Source organism: Babylonia areolata, chromosome 19, assembly GCF_041734735.1.
Source record: "Babylonia areolata isolate BAREFJ2019XMU chromosome 19, ASM4173473v1, whole genome shotgun sequence".
NCBI lineage: Eukaryota > Metazoa > Mollusca > Gastropoda > Neogastropoda > Buccinidae > Babylonia > Babylonia areolata.
This window is the reverse complement of record NC_134894.1, coordinates 15,825,846-15,847,689: the sequence shown is the minus strand read 5'-3', so window position 1 is coordinate 15,847,689 and position 21,844 is coordinate 15,825,846. Positions and strand designations below refer to the sequence as shown.

At 39.4% G+C, this 21,844-nt stretch overlaps 1 protein-coding gene across 1 annotated transcript in view; it reads right to left on the bottom strand.

The window, feature by feature from the left end:
- Positions 1-705: 705 nt before the first annotated feature.
- LOC143293503 (protein C-mannosyl-transferase DPY19L1-like) overlaps positions 706-21,844 on the bottom strand; it is a 38,241-nt gene continuing 17,102 nt past the window's right edge. The window contains exons 13-23 of the mRNA XM_076604403.1: positions 21,483-21,563; positions 20,468-20,569; positions 19,062-19,133; positions 17,923-17,987; positions 16,691-16,712; positions 15,952-16,071; positions 14,303-14,483; positions 13,357-13,456; positions 12,942-13,067; positions 11,063-11,204; positions 706-1,390 (exon numbers count right to left, since the gene is read on the bottom strand). Of these exons, the coding sequence (XP_076460518.1) occupies positions 1,346-1,390; positions 11,063-11,204; positions 12,942-13,067; positions 13,357-13,456; positions 14,303-14,483; positions 15,952-16,071; positions 16,691-16,712; positions 17,923-17,987; positions 19,062-19,133; positions 20,468-20,569; positions 21,483-21,563 (1,056 nt within the window). The 3' untranslated portion in view covers positions 706-1,345. The remainder of the gene's footprint in view (positions 1,391-11,062; positions 11,205-12,941; positions 13,068-13,356; positions 13,457-14,302; positions 14,484-15,951; positions 16,072-16,690; positions 16,713-17,922; positions 17,988-19,061; positions 19,134-20,467; positions 20,570-21,482; positions 21,564-21,844) is intronic.

Here is a 21,844-nt window from a genome sequence, read left to right as displayed (position 1 = left end):
GGTTTGCTGTCATTGGACAGGAATAAGTAGTATGAGCAAATGGTTTATTGCATTCTGAATCTCTGAGACAGACTGGGTGTCAGTATTCTTGGTACTTCTGGACAGACAAGTTTATAATCGGTCATCTGTTACAGTGTGATGCCCCATGTTAAATATAATAAAAGGTTGAGACGCTACCCAACCCCCTGTTGATCGACCAGTGCAGTGTGGGCAATGTGAGTGAAGTCGGAAGTTTGGACAGTGCCAAGAGCATTTCAAAGGGAAAATATCCTGAAGTATGTACTGTGGTTCTTCAGACATTGGTTATGACAATGCCAGCAGCATTTGAAGGGGAGATACACTTCGGTCAGTTTTGAGAGATACTCTGTGTATGAAATGCTGCTGTTTTTTGTGTGTTTTTGTGTTTTTTAGTTTTTGTCTGTTTTGCTTCTCTTTTTTTAAATGTCCCAACAGTGTCTTAGATTTGACTTTTTTTTTTAATAGTCCACCAAATTTTTATTGATGGGTTTGATAATCACCAGCTAATTAGTAAAGAAAAAGAAAAGAAGGGGGAAAAAAATATATATATATATACATATATAAAGGCAAAGAAAGATTATAAGTGCACATGCACACAGATATTTATTATGTGCACACATGCGCAAACAGCTGCACATACACGTACATGCATACACGTACACACACTTTTCACATTGAGAATGATGGAACATTTTGTACTTCTTTATTGAAAAATATAATCTAACAGATCAGAGTGGGAAGACCACCAAGAACAAATGATTCAATACAAGATAAGCAGAGGAAAAAAAGAATTAAAGCGAACAGCGCACAAAATAAGCAAACAATCCAAACTAACAAGCAGAACAGTTCCGTACATACCAGTTAAAAGGAAAACAGGATTTTCTTTCCTAACAAATAACCATTACCTCACACACCTGCACCATTTTTAAACCATTCTTACCACCACCACAAAACAAAAATAACGACCATGCAACAAAATAAAGCAAAACAACTTGCTGGTGAAATAGTTCTCTCTGGTTGCAAAACTGAACTTTGTTAAACAACTAAACCTCCACTATGTCATCCAAAAACAAACAAATCATTAACAGATTTATTCATTGGTCAAATCATGGTTGTCTTGGGAAGAGAGGATGACAATGTGGTGTGTCTGTGGATGTGCAAAACACACGTGGTTCCAGGTGGGTCATGGAATGCCAGCAGGTAGGGCAGGGGCAGATGCAGCTCTGTGGTACCAATCTCGAAGCTGCAAGGCGCTGGTAGTAGTTAGTATCCCTCTTAAGTCTTGACTGCATTTCTTATTGGAGCACACCAGTTCCCACTGCTTCTATCAGCAGCAGCAGTCCTGGGCTGCCAAGGCTGAAGGTTTGCCCGTCTAATAAAAAAAAAAAGAAATAAAAGATGTGCACTTCTTTCCATACAACTAAATCAAAGAATCTGTATCTACTCACCTCACCATTTTCAAAAATAATGATGTAATGGTGATATTTTTTTTAAAAACACAAAAAAAAACTTTAGAATCAAATCCAGAACCAAACAAAAAATAAGTGCATTGCAATATACGTTTTCTTGAAGAACAGAAAAGCAGTAATAGTAAGCATACAAAAATGTCATAATGTTTAAAGTCGAGCTCCTGATATACTTTGTAAATGAACTACTAACGGAAAAAAACTCAAGAAGCCCAGCTATGAAACACATGAATGGTGAGACAGATTACACAATTATTCTTTATTTACAATTCTGGACCAAGCTGCAGTAGCCATCTTAGCATCATTATGCTTGTTTATAGTTATGAACTTTCCTAAAGCCTATGGTATGACCATAGACTTGGGGAAAATTCAATGCCACTCAAACTTAGCACTGATAAGATCGCTCTGGGCAACCCAGCCCTGGAAGTTACAAGACCTGCAAACTTCAAGTTTCTTGAAACAAACTTATATCAGCAACTGACAATCCATTCTTAACCCTGCAAAAGGATTCAAAAAGAAATGCTGGCAATAACAAATCAAAAAGACAATGTAGTGTTAATGACCAAAAATGTACCATGTATGCCGGAAAAAAAAAATTTAAGTCGTAATCTAGCATTACAGTGAGGGTGAAATATCAAATAAGAAAATCATAATCTGGCAATACAAATACAGCAAAGTGATAATTCAAAAGAGGAGAGACAGCTGAACTATTGGACTGACTAACAAATACAACTAAATGCAAAACAGCAACAACGAAAAAGAGAGGGATACTGCTTCCTTGGGTTAAACTCAATAAACAAGCGTTAAGTACACGTTGTACCAAGCAGAGTCCTTTTTCAGAGTTGGAAGCAGAGACATGTTCACATGTCAAAGGCTACTTTCACCACAATTACCCAGCCAGATATGTCCACATGACCTTGCATAAAAACAAGTAAACACAGATATTAATGTCAACAATGCAATACAAAAAAAAAAAAAAAAAAAAAAAAGGTCAACTGTTCTTTGGAGTTTCGATGTAAGTACAGCTGTTACAATCACATCAAATGGCCCCGATTCGGATGAAATGGGTGAAAATGAAGACCATCAGTGGATCATGATGATATACAATCCATACCGCAAACGTGTATTACGGTTAAAAAGTCCCACAGCCTTTTATGGCAGGGCAGCGAATTCATATCCCCTGTAACAAGGGCTCGGCATAAAAAGGCATGGCCAAGTCTGCCATTTTAACCTTCACTAACCCAAGTCAGGTACCCATTAACATATCGGTGGAGTGAAGAAAATCAGAGAAAAGCGTCTTTCCCAATGACACAACACCATGCCAAAATGTGCACTCGAATCCTGATCACTGGTGAATGATCGTGACCAAGGCCTAACTGATTCTGCTGCAGTGCATCCAAACATGTGATGTCATGGTCATCACTGGTACATGGTGGTGATATTTTTTTTTCTGTTTAGGAAGAAACATCACAAAGCAGAACATGATTCAAACGTTCTCCAATCAAAGAGTAACAACAAGAGCTGTGAGTAACAAAACCTCCGGGCAAGTACACACAATAAAACATGCAGAGATGGGGAATGTCACACCACAATCTTCCACAGTACATGTTATTGGCATCTTCTTTTTAATCAAACAGTTACCATGTCCAGATTTCCATTGCATTCTACCACTCTCTCTCTCTCCCATTCTCGTACACCAAAATTCACACTTACTGTGTTGCTATTTTGTTGTTGTTTTTCTCTTAATACAGTCAGGAAGTTATAATGGTCAAGAAGAGGTGTAAACGGACTGTACAATAATATGCCATAAAACAAAACCATCCCTTTTCATGGCTATGAATGTGATTATTCAACTATTTTAAGTTTCAACAAGGTGTCAAAGCAAGCAGACTGATCCAAACATTATGCTTCACATCTGATAAAAAAAAAAAAAAAATTCATAAAAGAGCAGATGCCTGACTTCACAATCCCCACCCCCACCTCACCCCTCCCCAAAAAATGGCCTTATGAGCCTACCCTAGGCTTGCCTAAAACATTAACAGAAAATGAAATGAACAAACAACTAAATACGTTAAAACATAATGAAATGAAAGACACACAAAAGGCAAATAATTAAAATGAAATAAGAGTTACTTATCAACCTGAAGTAATGTGCATACTGCGAGGCCTTTGCTGGCCTATTGGGTCATTACGTATACACTCAGTGCCATTAACCAGCATCAAAAAACCTTAATCTCATATCATCACAGACTGTAAAAACATTCATCTTTTTATTTCTTTCAAGATGATCTTTTCCTGCTGTTTCATTTATTAAATAAATCATCCTTGCTCTCTCACTCTCTCTCTCTTTTTCCTCTCTGGACATTTCCAGCTATGCCATACCTCACCAATAACTTTTTTTAAAATAATTTTTGAGTTGTGTTAAAATGAGATCATGAACAGAACACATACTATATTTCTCATTCATAAAATCATGGAGAGAAAAAAAAAATATATATATATAAATAATAAAGAACCCAACTCAAACAGAATCTAAAGCACCGACAATTCATTTAAAACAGGTATACTGATGATTGCACATTTTTCCTTCATACATCCCACATGTGTGCTTGCACATAATCACTTTGCGCTGCCACACCATCTCTTCAACAGTATTTTCCATATCTCTGCTCCACCCAATCTCATGTGTTCTGTTTGCAATAAGTTAGAAAACCAAGAATTAATTTACATCCATATCACTGTTTCAGTTAGAGATTTCAGTTCTCGTAGCCTTTTACGGCCATCAAGGGCAGTGAATTCATATCCATAGTGTCTAGGATTCAGCATAGGAAGGCAGGGCCCAGTCTTCTCCTTCCGCCGTTTTCACCTTCCCAGGTACCTGTTCACACCCGGGTGGAGTGAGGAAAACTGGAGTAAAGTGCCTTTCCCAGGGACACAACAAAAGGGGGCCTCAAACCCTGATCACCAGGGGACATGGGATCAGAAGTCCAACACCTTGTCCACTCCGCCACAGATCCTCCTATACTGTCTGAGTGTCGTGAGTAAAACGCCCAAAACCCCCAAATAAAATGCTGCAGGTACAAATCATCATTAAATCCAACATGTCATTCATTCATCATTATGCTGGGTGCAATATTGTGTGAACTGTGTTAAGTCCACTTCTCTCAATAACATGGTATGGTAAAAAAAAGAAAAGAAAAGAAAAAAAAGTATCATCTTTTCATCCATTTTTTAACATGACAGGCAGGTGTCTGAAAGATTGTTCAAATGAATCACCTCACTCAGTTTAAAAGAAACAAACAAAAACAAAAAAGATTAATCAAAATGAAGAATAAAATAACATAGAATAAATCAGAAACCTGACTCACAATATAAATGATTTTAAATATAAAAAATATAAAGTAAAAATATAATGACCTAACTAAAAAGAAAAGAAAAAAAGAATGAAATAAAATTACATATACCACAGAAAAAAAAACATTACCAGACCAATTATGAAAAAAAAAAAAAAAAAAAAACCATCAGCAGACCGACTCATACTTGTATAGGTCAGTCAAGGTAAAACGTAAACCAAGAGAAAAATATTGAAAATAATGTAAAAAGACCAATTCACCCCATACCTTCATCTGTTTCAAACCACCCAGTCACAGGTTAGCAGACACAGACTTCTGGTTTTTATGCTCCAGTCCTGTGCATTTTTTTTTTTTTAATTTGTAAAGTGAACACAACTCCTAATGCCCCACACTGGTAAATAATAACATAAATCTATTCACAAATAGAAACTTCAGGATTTTATTTTTCAGCTCTCTTCTATTTGTGAGTGTAAGATGTGTTTCAGTTTCAGTAGCTCAAGGAGGCGTCACTGCGTTCGGACAAAACCATATACGCTACACCACATCTGCCAAGCAGATGCCTGACCAGCTATGATGTGAAGTGAATATAATACATAATGCCCCACACTGATAAATAACAATACTGATTCATTCAAAAGTGCTTTGAGAGGTTGGAAAGCGCAATATAAATGTACTATGATTATTATCATTATTATCTATTACTCACTGACAGAGACTGTAGGATTTTAATTATGCTCCAATCCTGTGCATTCGAAATGTATGTTCTGCTCTATCTTTCTGTCCACCATACCGTCAGTATGTCCTTAGTAAAGCTGCAGAACTATATCTCTCTGATGAGGAGGATTCAGATTATGATGACAGAGGATTCAGATTATGATGTTACATCATGAAAAATAACAACAGATAAACAGACCACTCACACAGACTGAGCACAAGATAAGTGGAAGGACAACATAACTAGACAGCCTGAAGAAATCAACCATGCTCACAATTAAATTAAACAACCAAATAAAAGTGTGCACTCTGTTGCAACAAAACCCTGTGATAACCTCCAATGGGTGCTTTATTCTTTGGTCATATATTGGTATCATGGATTTCTAGAAGAGCAGCAGACTTATCTCGAGAAACACACACACACACACACACACAGTGGCTTGACCCTCTGTTCTGTGCTGTCTATGGCCTGTTGAAACATGAGGTCTGTAAACTGGTCACAAGCATTCAGTTTGTGCAGCCAGTGGGCAAGTGGAGTGTTGGCTTAGTGGTAATAATATGCCCGCCAAGGAAGCAAGAGCGTACAGGATCAGTTCCCACACTAGCTAGCATTTTCACCCCCTCTACAAGATCTTGTAGTGGTCTGGACGCTAGTCATTCGGATGAGATGATAAACAAAGGTCCATCCCGTGTGTAACATGCACTTAGTGCATGTAAAAAGGCCCATGCCATGAAAAGGCTTGTCCCTGGCAAAATTCAGTAGAAAAACCCACTTTGATAGAAAAAAAAAATATATATATATATACACCTTACACTGAACTGTAGCGATGTGCTCTCCCTGGGGTGAGCAGCCTGAATTTCAAACACAGAAAATCTGAAAGTGGGCACACACATACATGGAACCTTCCTCTGCAACATCAGCATGCAAAACACACTACTGGCCATCTCTGTGAGTGTCCAATGTCTCTCTCTGACCCAACTATGTCAGTCATCACCATTTTCAACTTTGGCTAGCTTATCATTCGAAGGATTCTTTCTTCTTTTTTTTTTTTTTTTTTTTTTTTGGATTATGCTAATTTAACATATCACAGCATGACCCTTGGTCTCTTTTCTGGCAGAAATCAGGAGTCAGACCCCTGTTGGAGTTTGCACCATCAGATCATAGTAAAACATATGTAATCAAACTGTTCTTTAAATACATATCACTATTGATCACTGATATGAACACTTAGCATGGAATTACAATATCTCAAAAAATGAATCATGGATTCAGCTGTGGGCAATTTCATCTGTTGAGGCAAGGAGTGGGAGACAGAAAAAAACGATAGCCTGACAACTTTGCAGAACGGACAGGAAAACCATCTGCAGAGACCCAAGCTTTGACAAATAACCGACAGACCTGGAGGAATCTGGTGAACAGTCCTGTGCAGCAAACACCCCAGTGACTCTTCACAGAGCTGAGGAAGCAGCAGAAAAAGATCAAAAGAAGACGAAGAAGAATTGTGTCTTTCCTGTAATCAGTCTGACCATCTCAGTATTTGCTTTGTTATTCAAAAAAATAAAATATCATTGTCAACTCTGATTAAGCCACTCACTTTCCCTACTGATATGTTTTCCTAAATGCAGCGGGAGTTAATGAATTCTCCCAAACTGTCAGAGAACTGTTAAGTCCCGTCAACCAAGTGTATTACCAACAGAAACATGTGTTTCACAGAATACTGGGTGGATGCGTAAATACAGGGACATGGAAACACATATCAATACATCATTTTACTATTGGTAATATGACTTTGCCTGGGTCTCTGCAAATGCTTTTGCAGAGACATGTGCTTTGACACACAACAGACAGACCTGGAGAATTCTGGTTAACAGTTCTGTGTGGCACCGCGATGACTCTTCACATAGTTGATGGGAGAAGAAGAGGAAGAAGAAAGACAATGAGGCCCATGAGCTATTGAAAGCGAAAGGGGGAAAGGGGGGTGCTGTGGATTAACAAAAAGCAAGAAAGAAAGCACTACATATTATGAGTATTAAAGCATGGTACTATCAGGTACAACAATACAAAGTGTGTGTACTGTATGTACACCATCCTGAAGTCAGCCAAATTGTCAGCCCTTCAATGGTACAGGTTCTCCGATTCCGCATAAATTCACACAGAAAAAATTCACAACTAAGAATCAAAAGAACAGGACTTTGGTGCTATACATGGAAACCAGTTTCTGGATGAGAAAGGTAAAAGAAGCTGTCCAAAGCAAGACGAAAGGCCTAGCCTTAACCATGACTCTGGCCTGGAACTCACTCTTATCATGGCAGTCTGTTGCAATACCATGGTTGGGCGCCTGTGGCTGAAGGACACTGATGCAGCTGTGAATTCAGTTCACTCACAGCCTGACCAACCCAAAACCTTCCTGTACCAGTTGTGCTGAGGAAGATGGCGGTCAGATTATACAAGTAAGTTCAACTTCTGATGCCAAGTTGTGAAATTTCTTCCATAACTTTTCAGTCCTGACCACCACGGAAAGGGAACCTCACAAGACAAATCCAAAGGTCATGCTCAAGCAGTTTCAGCTTCAGTTTCAAAACATGCAGACTAATCTATATACACTACATCACGCCGTATGTTAAAAATAAAAATCTAAGCAAGCAGATGCCTGACCTACATATAAACCCAACATGCTGGTCAGGCATTGAGACTCAAGCAGTTCATGTACATTGCTAAGAAACCCCATCAGATTTATTTCATGAAAACAATGCAAAAATACTCTCAAGTTTTACTTCACACATTACTTCTTACTTAAATGTATGCGAACAACTGATTAACATCAATACAACTGGAAATGTGTGACATACAATTTTCTGGTAAAATTCACATGTGCATATCAAATGATGCATCCTTTAAATGGTATGTGATAAAATGCACTTAAAACTGTTACATGAAAAATGGATATGTGTACAACATAATCCAGTGGTTCAAATAATATATTTTCTTGATTAAATAAATTCTACAGTTTACATCTAAATGGCAAGCATATCATCCATTCAAATACAATAATAAGGAATTCAGGTTAAGAAAACTATGAACTAAAGAAATATATTATGTGCATTTCATTTCTGATTAAACTTAAAATGTGGAAGCATACAAATGAATTGTATGCAACCATCTATTTACATGCAGTGGAATGCTGGTAGAGAAACTATAACAAACTATAGTGAAGTCGTACACATTTTTTTTTTTTTCCTAATTAAACTTGAATTCCTCAAGTGTACATCCAAATGGTATGCAGGTTTATTCAGTGCACAACTCTTTTGAAAATACAGGGAATAAAAGTAGTCCACAATAAAAGCAATCAAAATATCAGATCTAATTGCAAGATTTCATTCATTTATTTTTTTCTTTCCTTTTGCTGCCACAACACATTTATCCGGAGGTTGTCTGAACCACTCATATGTTTTCCATTCATTTGCAGTGCCGCATATGAATGTTATCAATTCTGTCTCAAATCATTCTTACATTCCGTTTTCACCGACAATCAAAGGTTTAGGAAAGGGTGGAAGGTCCCATATCAAGGCCATCAATGCAATGAATTCATGTTCACTGTGTCTAGGGCTCGGCACAGGAAGGTGGAGCCCAATCCTTTTTCCTCCGCTAAAACCTTCCTCAACCGACATCAGGTATCACACCTAAATGGAGTAAGGAAAATCAGAGTGAAGTGCCTTACCCTGATCACTATTGAACACTGGATCAGAAATCTGATAGATTCTGCAGTGTCACTCCTCACTGTCAGTGCCATGTACAAACACTGTCAGTACCTTCTGAATTCACTTTGCTCCCTTTTCAGCAGAAGTGTTTGGATGCCCAAACTCTGTAATACCGTATAACAATTTTTTGTCTGCAGTTAGTCAGTTTATGCTTGTCTTTCAGAAACCGTGCAAAACAAGCAGGAAAAAGCAATGATGGACTGAGGAATAGTAGGTGGGAAGCGGTGGGTGTGTGTCTGTGTGCCGCATGCATGTATGCACGTGTGGGTGTGAATGCTACTGCACGTCTGTGTGTGTGTGTGTGTGTGTGTGTGTGTGTAAACATATAGACAGCTATAGATAGATACAGATATATAAAAGTGTGGGTGTGTATGTTTTTTGTTTCAATTTCACAGTCTGCTGTGATTCACTTCATTTTCAACACTTATTATTATCAGGATATAAGTATCAATAATAATAACAATCGTTATTCTAAATGATAAAAACACAGACAGAATCGGGGTCATGGCACAAAAAATAACTTAATGAATAAAATTTCACAAATACATTGCTAGCCAAAAACAACAAACAGAGACAAAGAAGAAGAAAAAAAAATGAAGGAAAGAATGAGAAAGAAAGGAAGAAATCTTCTTTTTTTCTTTTTTTTTTTTTGCTGCAACACCATATTTCAAATTTGTGATTTGTGAACAAACGAATAGGTATCTAACAGAAAAAAAACAAAAAAGCAGCAGAGTTCGATTTCATTCAATAGAAATACTTGAGCTTATATATATTTATATAAAATGACAACAACAACAAATTTTCTTTAAAAGGGGTGGGAGGAGAAAATGTACAACAAAAAAACAAAACAAAAAAGAAACGAAAAGAAAAAAAAAATACAAGAACATAAAATAAAATCCCATGCACAACCCTGAAAGAGCACTGTATTTTCTTCAAACTCTGTGAATGCAATTTTTAAAAGGGTTTCATAAGTATGCTCCCCTGATGATCATCTGATTCATAACGAAACAGCAAGTGAGAGACGGAGCAGAATGTTGTTCAAAAGTTTCTGTACCAAGTCTTTCAAAGATGACATATTGTTAAAAGCAGCACAAGAAAAAAAAACAACAAACAAACAAAAAAAACCCAACTTACTAGCACCTCCCAAGCCCACTTTTTTTTTCGTTTCTTTTTCCTGTCAAGCATTATTTTATTAAATCATCACCATCTTTCACTTGACTATGTTGCTTGATCCCCTTCTCCCTCTTTGGTTATAACTTTCAGAACTGTGTCATTACAGCCCAAATTCAGTTTTCTTGAAACAACTACTCCGTTTCAGTTTCAAAGACGTGTCACAGTGTACAGATTGATCCATACATGCTACACCACTGAATCTGTTGGGGGAAAAAAAAACAGAAAAGAAAACCGAAAGAGCATACGTCTGTTCTGCACTTAAACCCAATGCACAAATTGGACCTTGAAATGATTTAAAATATATATATCTATTTTGTTTTTAAATTATGCATTAATACCATTCAATGCTGTCAAATATTAAAAAAAAAAAGAAAAAAAAAGAAAAAAGGGCAGTTCACAATAATAAAATGCATCCAACAACAATCACCAACAAGACCCAGTCCCCAATTAAAATTTTTTTTTTCTTTTCAAACTGTTCTCTCTCTCTCTCCAACAGAACAAAGCTTTCAGCACCACACCACGGAAACAAACCAACCCAAACCAAACCACAGCCCATCATCTGGCGGGGCTGGGAAGGACCTTGAGCACATCGTACACATCGTTGCGGAAGACGCGGGAGAAGTGAGGGGCTGGATTTTCACGGAGCAGCGTGCACAGGGCCTCTCTGCCTCGGTTCTCCTCGTCCTCCATGTCCCACATCTCCGGCATCCGACATCCCGGCCTGCACAACACACCACCGTACTATAGAATAGAACAGAACAGAACTGAACAGAAGAGTGCAGAACAGAACAGAACAGAACACAATAGACTAGAACACACAATACAACAGAACAGAATAAAATTGAACAGAACAGAACACAACAGACTAGAACACACAATACAACAGAACAGAATAAAATTGAACAGAACAGAACAGAACTGAACACAATAGAACAAAGCAGAACAGAACAGAACAGAGCAGATAAGAACAGAATGGAACAAAACAAAATAGAACAGAACACAACAAAACACAATAAAATAGAACAGATCAGAATAAAACAGAACAAAATAAAACAGAACAAAATAGAACAGAACACAAAAGAATATAACAGAACACAACAGAACAGAACAGAACGGAACAAAACACAATAGAATCGAACAGAACAAAATAGAGTAAAATAAAATAATGTCTTTCTTCCCAAGAGTACGGAGGTGGCAAGGAATATTGGCAGGGACAGCACACAAAAGGTACAAACATGAATCAGCAATGATATAGAAACATAAACAGAGTAGGATTTTAGACATATATGCACATAATACAAGTACTTGTGCATTTAGTATGACCTACTACAATACAGCATCAATGCAGTCAATTTTAGAGAGGGCTTTCTAATTTTCATTCACTGCAACAGCCATTTTGTCTGAAATCAAACTGATTCTTATCATGCACTTGTTTCGGTCATTTACAGTTGCCAGTAATATATTCAGTTATACCCATGGTTATAATCAACAAATAAAAACACATTTATAACATAAAAAAAAGAAAAAAGGTGAAATTCCATGGACCTGTTCCATGGAAGAAAAACATTTGCATCAAGCTTTTTTCGCACAATACTCACTGCAAAAATGTGTACAAGCAAGCAGAACTATTGTCTTCACATGCAAACTTTACTTGGGCAGACAGCTCACTTCTCAGATGACAGTGTTTGAGGAGATCACCCTCAACCAAGTGCTTGAGCTAACTGGCTCCTTGATAGCTACATGTATTGTATTGCATAACTCGTTTTTGTCGATACAACAGGTTTTTCTGTGTGAAATTTGGGCTACTCTCCACAGGAACAGCGCGTCGCTACACAGAGAGCACCACCCATTTTATTCTGCCTGCAATTTTTATTTGTTTTCCTATCAAAGTGGATTTTTCTACAGAATTTTGACAGCGACAGCCCTTTTGTTGCCGTGGGTTCTTTAACATGCGCTAAATGCATGCTGAACACGGGACCTTGGTTTATTGTCTCATTCGAATGACTAGCGTCCAGACCACCTCTCAAGGTCTAGCAGAGGGGGAGAAAATACAGGCAACTATGGGTTTCGAACCAGTGCAATCAGATTCTCTCTCTTCTTAGGCAGACGTGTTTCCTCAAGGTCAACACTCTTAACAAACGATCTCCATGGAAACCAAGTTCCTTTGTCAGGTGGCTGTAAGCACCCTGCTGCTGCCAGAGTTCCACAATGTTGTTCACTTATAATCAGTGCTGCCTCTTTGCTTTGCATTTCTTCTTCCAGGACTGCAACCAAAATCATCTCATTTTCGACACGTTTTGTAATGGCGCCTTCGTATAAATCACAACTGGCGGGTAAATTTCAGGTCTGTGGACAACTCTTTCCTCTTTGCCTGCAAATTTTGCACAAATTTTCCGTATGACTATTTTGCATAGTGTTTTTGGGTCTACGGAATTCAGCCCTTAAGCATGAGACTTACTTGCTCTGACGGACACACCAAGAGTTCTCCAGAATAGCGTAGTTGACCTTAAGGTCTAACAGATTCTGTTTGACCTCTGCTGCCGGCTTTCGGCTGTACATTGAGTAAACTTGCTTGGTTCGTTCTCTGTAATGGGTCAAAAATAATAATCAGGTTCAGGTTTCTCTCAAACACACACACACACAAATGATACATCAACAAACACACATACACACACAAACACACACACAACAACAACAAAAACACACACACACAACAACAACACCACACACACACACACAAACAACCATACACACACACACACAACAAACACACACCACACACACACACACTCAAACACAAACGCACGCACACACACAACACACACACAACACACACACACACACAGAGGCACAAAGAACACACGTCCACTGACCTGAGGCCGGCATCCTCATAGTGGGGGTGGTTGACGATGGGGCGGTGAGTGCACAGCTTGATCGTGGCCATAGTGGGCATGGGACCCGCAAACACCGCGTCTGTCACACACACCACATCAACACACATCAACACCCCTGCAGGATAAAAAATAAATTCAAAAGGAAATTTTCTGACCCATTAGTGCAGACTCCGGCAGGGGTCTGATTCCTGTCCTGTGCAAACTACTACCCGCCTATGCGGAGAAAACGAAAGTTAGCTACAGCCAATAACCTCCCGAAGTAGGTTACCTCCCCTTTGCATCCCTGACTGGCGCAAATACCTCTTTCACCACCATAGGTGACTTTAGTCGACTAGACAGTGCACCACCACAGGCGACTTCAGCTGACATTGCAGGGTCATGTTAAAAGGACAGTTTTTCACACTGTCACAGAGCTTGACAGCTGCAGCCAGTTCCCCACCAATGAATGGAACAATGACTAACCTTTGAGCCCCTGAACTAGTTTGAAGAAAACAAGTTCATTGTGTTGCCTGTGACTGAGAACACTGTCTAAAATATGTGGTGTTGGGGAGGGTTTCGCACACAGAAACTTGGCGGTGAAAGACAATGACACAACACCAATACATATACACACGCACATACAAACACCCACCCACACCCAAACATGCACACAACACACAGAAACATTCACGCACCTCAACATAATACACCCACATCCAATCACACACCCATACACGCCCACATGTACAACACATGAACACATTCAACACACACACACACACACATACACTGATAAAAACACACTGAAACAAACATGCACACAACATACAGACACATCCACATCCTCCCGGCAAACCCCCACCCCCATCCCCCCTACCACACACACACACACACATACACCCCCCCCCCACACACACACACACAACACCCCCTGCCCAACACACACCTTTAGGAGTGGAGGCCTTGATCCACTCAACCAGTTCCTCCATGGGGTAGTTGCTGAACTCCCCGATGACGCTCCTCTGGTGGGCCAGGTTCGAGTACCCCGCCACCCCCATCCCTGCCAGTAGGGCCACCAGCACCGCTGAGTGCACGCCCTCGTTGTACTTGGGGACAAACTTCATCAACTGCCAACATACGTAGTTCTTGTTATTGTGAAAGTAAACAATTTGGAAGAAATTCCTTCAATTGCATAAACCTTTCTCTTTTTTTTATTTCTCTTCTTTCGTTTGTTAAATCAATGATTTTAGGACAAACTCCATAAATGCCAACATACGTAGTTCTTGTTATTGTGAAAGTAAACAATTTGGAAGAAATTCCTTCAATTGCCAATAAAACCTTTTCTCTCTTTTTTTATTTTCTTCTTTCGTTTTGTTAAATCAATGATTTAGGACAAACTCCATCAACTGCCAACATGTATTTTTGTTACTGCGAAAGTAAATACTCTAGAATGAACTCCAAATGCCAACCAACCTTTCCTTTTTTGGTTACATGAATAATCCAAGACATCAACTGCGAACTTACAATTTTTGTTATTGTGAAAGTAAATAATTTAGAACATAAATTCCATCAATTGCCAACTAGCCTTTCCTTTTTCGGTTAAACTTATAATCTAGAACATCAATTGAACAAACTTCATCAACTGCCTTCATACACATATTTTTGGCTCAGAAGAGAGGCTGTGAGACAGAGGTGGGGTGTATAGAACAGCTTCAGTCTCATTATAATTATTTATAATTACTATCATTATTACCATTATTACTATGAACACAGGAGCACTGACCCGACATGAGCCCAACAGGGAGGCGGTGACACAGAGGTGGGGCGTCCAGAACAACTTAAGTCTCATTATAATCATACTTATCATTATCCAGTGCAGAATCCAGTACAAAATTGGCATACTGGTTTATCGCCACTTCGAAGGTTCCCTCCCATCTTACTCATCTTCTGTCCTTCATGTTTGCACTACATCCCGTTCTCTCAGGTCTTCTGGAGAAAAGCTCCTTCGAGTCCCCAACGTCTCTTCAAAGACATTCAGTCAAAGGACTTTTCAGCATCAAGCACCCTCTGTTTGGAATTCTCTTCCTCTGGATCTCCGGCACTCACCAACTCTGTCCTCTTTCAAAAGTAAACTGAAAACCCACCTGTTCCAAATGGCCTTTGGATGTGACGAAACAAAGTTCTCTGTCTCCTCCCATCCTCTGCACTCCCATTGTGCCCCCCCCCACCCCCACCCCCAAAAAAAAACCCACCCCCACCCCACCATTGTAGTATTCCTGTGGTGTGCTCACTTGTGGGTTGGTGCTTGAGTGCATACGTGTGTGTGTGTGTGTGTGTGTGTGTGTGTGTGTTTTGTGTGTGTGTGTGAGTGTGTGTGTTGTACCTTTTTTCTGCAATTATTCAGATATCTCCATTTTTTTATATTGGCGGATACTGATCTTGTTTTCCACTTCTATGTCTTCATATGCTCTTGTGTTGTACAATGCACTAATATGTATGTACTGTTTCATGTGAGGCGCTTCATCATCATCATCATTATTATTATTATTATTATATTATTATTATTATCATTACTATGAACACAGGAGCACTGACCCGACGTGAGGCCAGCAGGGAGGCAGTGACACAGAGGTGGGGTGTCCAGAACATCTTCAGTCTCATGATCAGCACAGCCATAACGGTGAAGGCTGCCAACTGGAGCATCACGTACACCAGCTGAAAGGATAATAATAATAATTATTATTATTATAATAACAATAATGATCATAATAACAATAATAATAATATTCGAGTAATCATAAATAATGGTTGTTGGAGTTTTAAATGTGACTGACAGTGTTTTCATGTTTTCCATCATGTTGTGTGCATTTTCTGGATGGCTTCTTCAGTGTACTCAGCTGTAGTAGGGCTGAACCATAGAAACTGCGGTGCAGCTGCACTGATTGGGTACAAAATGTTGTAAAAAAAAAAGAAAGACATGATTTCTGGAAAAGGTAATTTTGACTTGAAAACACTATTTTACATGGGTAAATTTGATTTTGAAAACACTATTTTACAATGTTCAATGTCTCATCTAAATTTTTACATCAACTTTATCAAATACACTCATACACACACAAATACAAGCACAGACACAATAACACACACACATACAATCACACATACACACAAACACACACAAAAACACATGTACACACACACTCAGGTCCAAAAAAGTGACAGTTTTACCTAACTGAAATAATAATTATATAGGCATGTTTCAATTGGATGCATTAAAGATAATTTCCAACATAAAATTCTAAAGCAGTTTTCATTGTGGCAGAATAATACTTACATCTCCACTTGCCTTGGAAGGGCTAAACAAAACAAAGAGATATTACCATGAGAAAAGCTGCAATTAAATAACAAAGTGACAGTTAAATATGCAGAGAGAGATAATGTTTCAATGTATAAGACACTAACAATTTTCTTGTCAAATTAATCACTATTTTCAATGTCCTTTTGAACAGTTTTGGAAATCATAAATATCGGATATTTTATCATATCTTAGATTACACTAATCTGATCACAAAACCATTCAATGCAAAATAAATAAGACAAAAAATACAACAACAAAAAACAAAAAAAACAGTAAGTAAAATTTACTTTTGGACATAAGCAATGACTTCAGAACACCCAAATTCTAGTAGACATCTACTTCAGTCACCAAAATAACACAAAAAAACTAAAGAAATCTTAAATGGTAACTGAAATGTCCACAGCATTTGCCGGTGAAGAAATACCATTATATATTGAGTCCTCTTTCTCTCTCTGCTGCACAAGTGTAAGCAAACATACACAAACAAGGAAAAAAACCTTGAAAAAATTTCATTTGGCCATGTTATGCATGCTGTGTGTCTGATGGGAGCTCTGTGTATGTGTGTGGGTGTGTGCATATGTTTGTGTGTATATGTGTGTGTGTGTGCATGTGTGTGTGTGTGTGTGTGTCTATGTGTGTGTGTGTCTGTGTATGTCTGTGTGTGTGCATGTAAGAAAGTGTGAAAGAAGTGTGTGAGTGTGTGTGTGTGTGTGTGTGTGTGTAATAAAGTGTGTAAGGGTGTGTGTGAGTGTGATTGTGTGTGTATGTGTGTACGCATGTGTGTGTGTGCGTGTACGCATGAATGTGTGTGCACATGCACATGCGCGTGCAGGTGTGTGTGTGTGTGTGTGTGTGTGTGCGCGCGCGTGTGTCAGTGCGTGCGTGCGTGCGTGTGCGTGCGTGCATGCATGCGTGTGTGTGCGCGCACGCACGTGTGTGTGTGTGCGTGTGCGTGCGTTCGTGCGTGTGTGCGTGTGCGTGCGTTCGTGCATAAGTGCAGAGCATGCTTTTTAAAAACAGTGATCTGAACAGAGACGACAGTAAACAATATGACAGAAGTGAAACAACAACAACAACAACAAAACAAAAAACAAGACATACAGACAGAACAGCAAAGAGATAAAACAGTCAGAGAACAAAGTGCCTGGCAGGACAGAACTCCTCACAAGAAACACAGCACAACAGGATCACTCCGACACGACACGTACCTTTCATTCTGTCCCTGGGAAGCTTTGTCCTCAGTCTTCAGTTGTGAGACCTCGTACCTCAGAATCTGAGAGAAACAAAAAACACCTGACAACACTGTAGTGGATCCATGTAACAATTGTGGTATTTCTGTATTCTGTATTTCTCTTTTTTATCACAACATATTTCTCTGTGTGAAATTCGGGCTGCTCTCCCCAGAGAGAGCGGGTCCCCACACTACAGTGCCACCCATTTTTTTGTCTTTTTTCCTGCATGCAGTTTTAATCTTTTTCCTATGGAAATAGATTTTTCTACAGAATTTTGCCAGGAACAACCCTTTTGTTGCTGTGGGTTCTTTTACGTGCGCAAAGTGCATGCTGCACATGGGACCTCGGTTTATCATCTCATCCGAATGACCAGCGTCCAGACCACCACTCAAGGTCTAGTGGAGGAGGAGAAAATATCAGCAGCTGAGCCGTTATTCAAACCAGCGCACTCAGATTCTCTCCCTTCCTAGGCGGACGCGTTACCTCTAGACCATCACTCCATCTAGCTTTCCCTCCTCTCTGTCCAGTCATGGATATTTGGAGTGGTGGCCTTGTGGTAACATGTCAGCCTAGGAAGTGAGAGAATCTCAGTACACATGTTCAAATTCCACATATGCCAGTATTTTCTCCTCCCTGTCCACTAGACCTAAGTGGTGATCTGGACGCTAGTCATTTAGATGGGATGATAAAACGAAATGATAAACTCACATCAATATTCACACACGCACACACACACATATCTATCTATCTATCTGTATGCACACTCACTCTCTGTGTGTTCCTCTCTGTCTCTTTCTCAAATTTGACATCACTATAATAATTATTAAAAGATGTACTGATAATTATTTCAATGTCTTTTCAAACATTTGTTATTTAACAAAGTCACAAGCATTAAAGAGACCCCCCCCAAAAAAAAATAGAGAGGGAGATATATATAGAGAGAGATATATATATAGATATATAATCACTAAAACGTAAAGAAGATTACATCACTGCCAGTTTATCATTTCTTTGAAGTGTTAACATGCACATATGTCTACAGGCTGGAGGCCCAAACATTGAAAAAATTGTGAATCTTGTGAATCTCAGAACAGCAGAGAACACCCGACACTCACATGAAAGGCGACCAGGAGAACAGCAACCATAGCACTGGGCAGCAGCAGTGACTGTGTCAGCTTGGTGTAAGTCTGAAGAAAGGTAACAGACTGCATCAATGTGAGACACACGACTTTGTGTGCGTGCATGGAAGCGTCTGCATGTGCATCTGCATACATGTGTGAGTATGAACACCTGTGTGGGTATGCACAAGTTTCCCAACATGGCCCTTTTTAGATTTATTTCATTTCAATCGTTTGCCTTCCACATCTTTCCTTTTGAGTCACTTTGGTGGTGTTCAGTAGTGCCTGTTTTGATTTAATGTGCTAAGGACACCACCTGCTAAGCCCCCTACTGACGACAATAATGGCTATGTTGCAGAACCAGGCTGAGTGAGCGATCCCCCCAAGTGTGGAGATCACCACCACGTTCCTCCAAGGACAGTTCCCATGAATCTGCTAACACTGACAGGACTCACCCCAAGCATGTAAGTGGAGGGGGGGGGTCAAAACTGAGGTTACCATGAGAACAGGGCACCGAAGGCCACAGAATATGGGACACTGTTTTCATGTTATCATATCTCCATTCACTTATTCATTTAATTATTTTATTCCTTTTTTTTCTTAAAAAAATTATTTTATACAAACCTAGGGCAGACTCTCAAGGCCTTATCAGTGTGCTAGGTTTTCAATCAATCAATCAAAAACACTGTTTTAATCCACATGGAAATTAACTTGTGCAATCACAGGCTCAATGTAAACACCAATATATAAATTATAACTAACATGCATAACATAAAAAGAGATTCAAACTAGTCAAATAAGAATTCCCAAAACCTGACGATAGACTAACCCCCGCTCCACCACCCCCAGACACCCCCAACCCTACCACCCCCTACACACACATACACACTTTAACACAATAGGGTATCTACAGCAATATTTACAAATAAAAACGTCCAACAAATAAAAGGTATATATAATTAAAATAATATGCGCATGCGCGCGCGCACACACACACACACACACACACGCGCGCGCGCGCGCACATAATACCTTAAGCTATTGTACAACACATAACGAGCCTGCAAAAACACCGTGTCGCAACTGAGCGCAGCACCATCCAGAACCCAACATAAGTCATGCATCTGCTCATTTTACTTTTTTTTCTTCTTCTTTTTTTCTCATTTTTGCCATTGGTTTCAAGGTGCTTATGAAAATAATCTGCAGGTGCATAATGAAAGGTCAAGTCTGAGGTGAAGGCAATGAGGCAAGGGTGCTAGTGTGGTTTCCACCTGAGCAAAGTGTGAAGAGCATGCTATCCACCGCCCATAATCGCCATAATTGTTGGATGTCTTCTCCAGTCCAGAAGCAATGACAGCAAACACCACAGGTAAAAGCTGTGCGACCCTCTAATCACACCTTACCTCTGCCTCCAGAAAGTCAAACTCCTTGGCACAGGTGTACAGCATGGTGTGGAAGTTCTTGAAGTCCGTGAACTTGCTGCGCAGGATCTCTCCGATGTGAGCCTGTCCACACACACACACACACATACACACATATACATGCATACACAAACACACCATATACATAAACACACACACAACCACACACAATGTCCATCTGGTTTTAAGTACAAACATCAGGAAGAAAGCCTTTCTGCACAGCAGCATCAAAATCAACTTTGTCAGGTCACATTCACAAACTTTCTTTATTTGCACTGCAACAGCATCACTACAACTACAAATACTGCTATTACTACTGCTACTACTACTACTGATAACAGTTCTTATACAGCGCTAAACCTTATGCACAGACCAAAGAGCTTGCACACTAGCCATTCACAAATCACCAGAGCTATCCACCATTTCCCCAAATGCTGGAACATTCTGTCATAATTATGCAATACCACAAAACAACCTGTTGAGACCTTAAAAAATACCAAATAAAGTTAACACAACCAATAAAAAGACACAACATGAACAAAGTATACAAAAAGATCATCTTATGGCACAGAATGTCCCCTTTACTGCTGCAGATGGGTGTAGTCATCAGTGAAGGACTTTTGCCAGACAAGACTGAGCTCACAGGTCAGTATTCAGACACCATTCTCCATCTGGACGTCTTCCTACTGGGACTGATCGGAAGTTGGTTTTTTTTGTTTTGTTGTTGTTGTTGTTGTTGTTTTTTGCTGCCCCACCATCTGCACTGTTTTCAGTGGCATTATTCCCACACTGCTCATTCCAAGTCCTCCATGCATAGCCACACCCGTGTTTGGCTGACTCAGTCTCAGCATGGCAGTCCACAGGGAACTATTGATGTTTAGGTCACCAAGAGGACACACACCAGAGGAGACCCTGCACTGCTGCCGAGTCATTCCAATCTAATTTCAGCAAGGTTTGGCAGTCAATGGGGTGAACACAAAGACAGGGATCTACTCACATCGTCCGTCACATGAAGCAATTTGCTGATCAACACTTTGCTTCCCAGGGTTCCCACAACCAGCAGCACACCTTGAGCAACCTGTCAACACACACACACACACACACACACACACACAGAGGTCATGTCAGGATATCTGGTGAGTGTGGTTTGATCAAAGTAAAGAACATAGAACAACAATGACACAAAACTGACACAAAACAAAATGACCACGACAAATAGACAGAGAAATTTCTTCTTTCTTTGAAATTGAAAGAAACAAATTAATAATGATAATAATAACTATAATCATCGTCAGCATCATCATAACAGCACATTTACATAGATCCAAAATCTCAGAGCGCTGTATTAGTTAAACACAA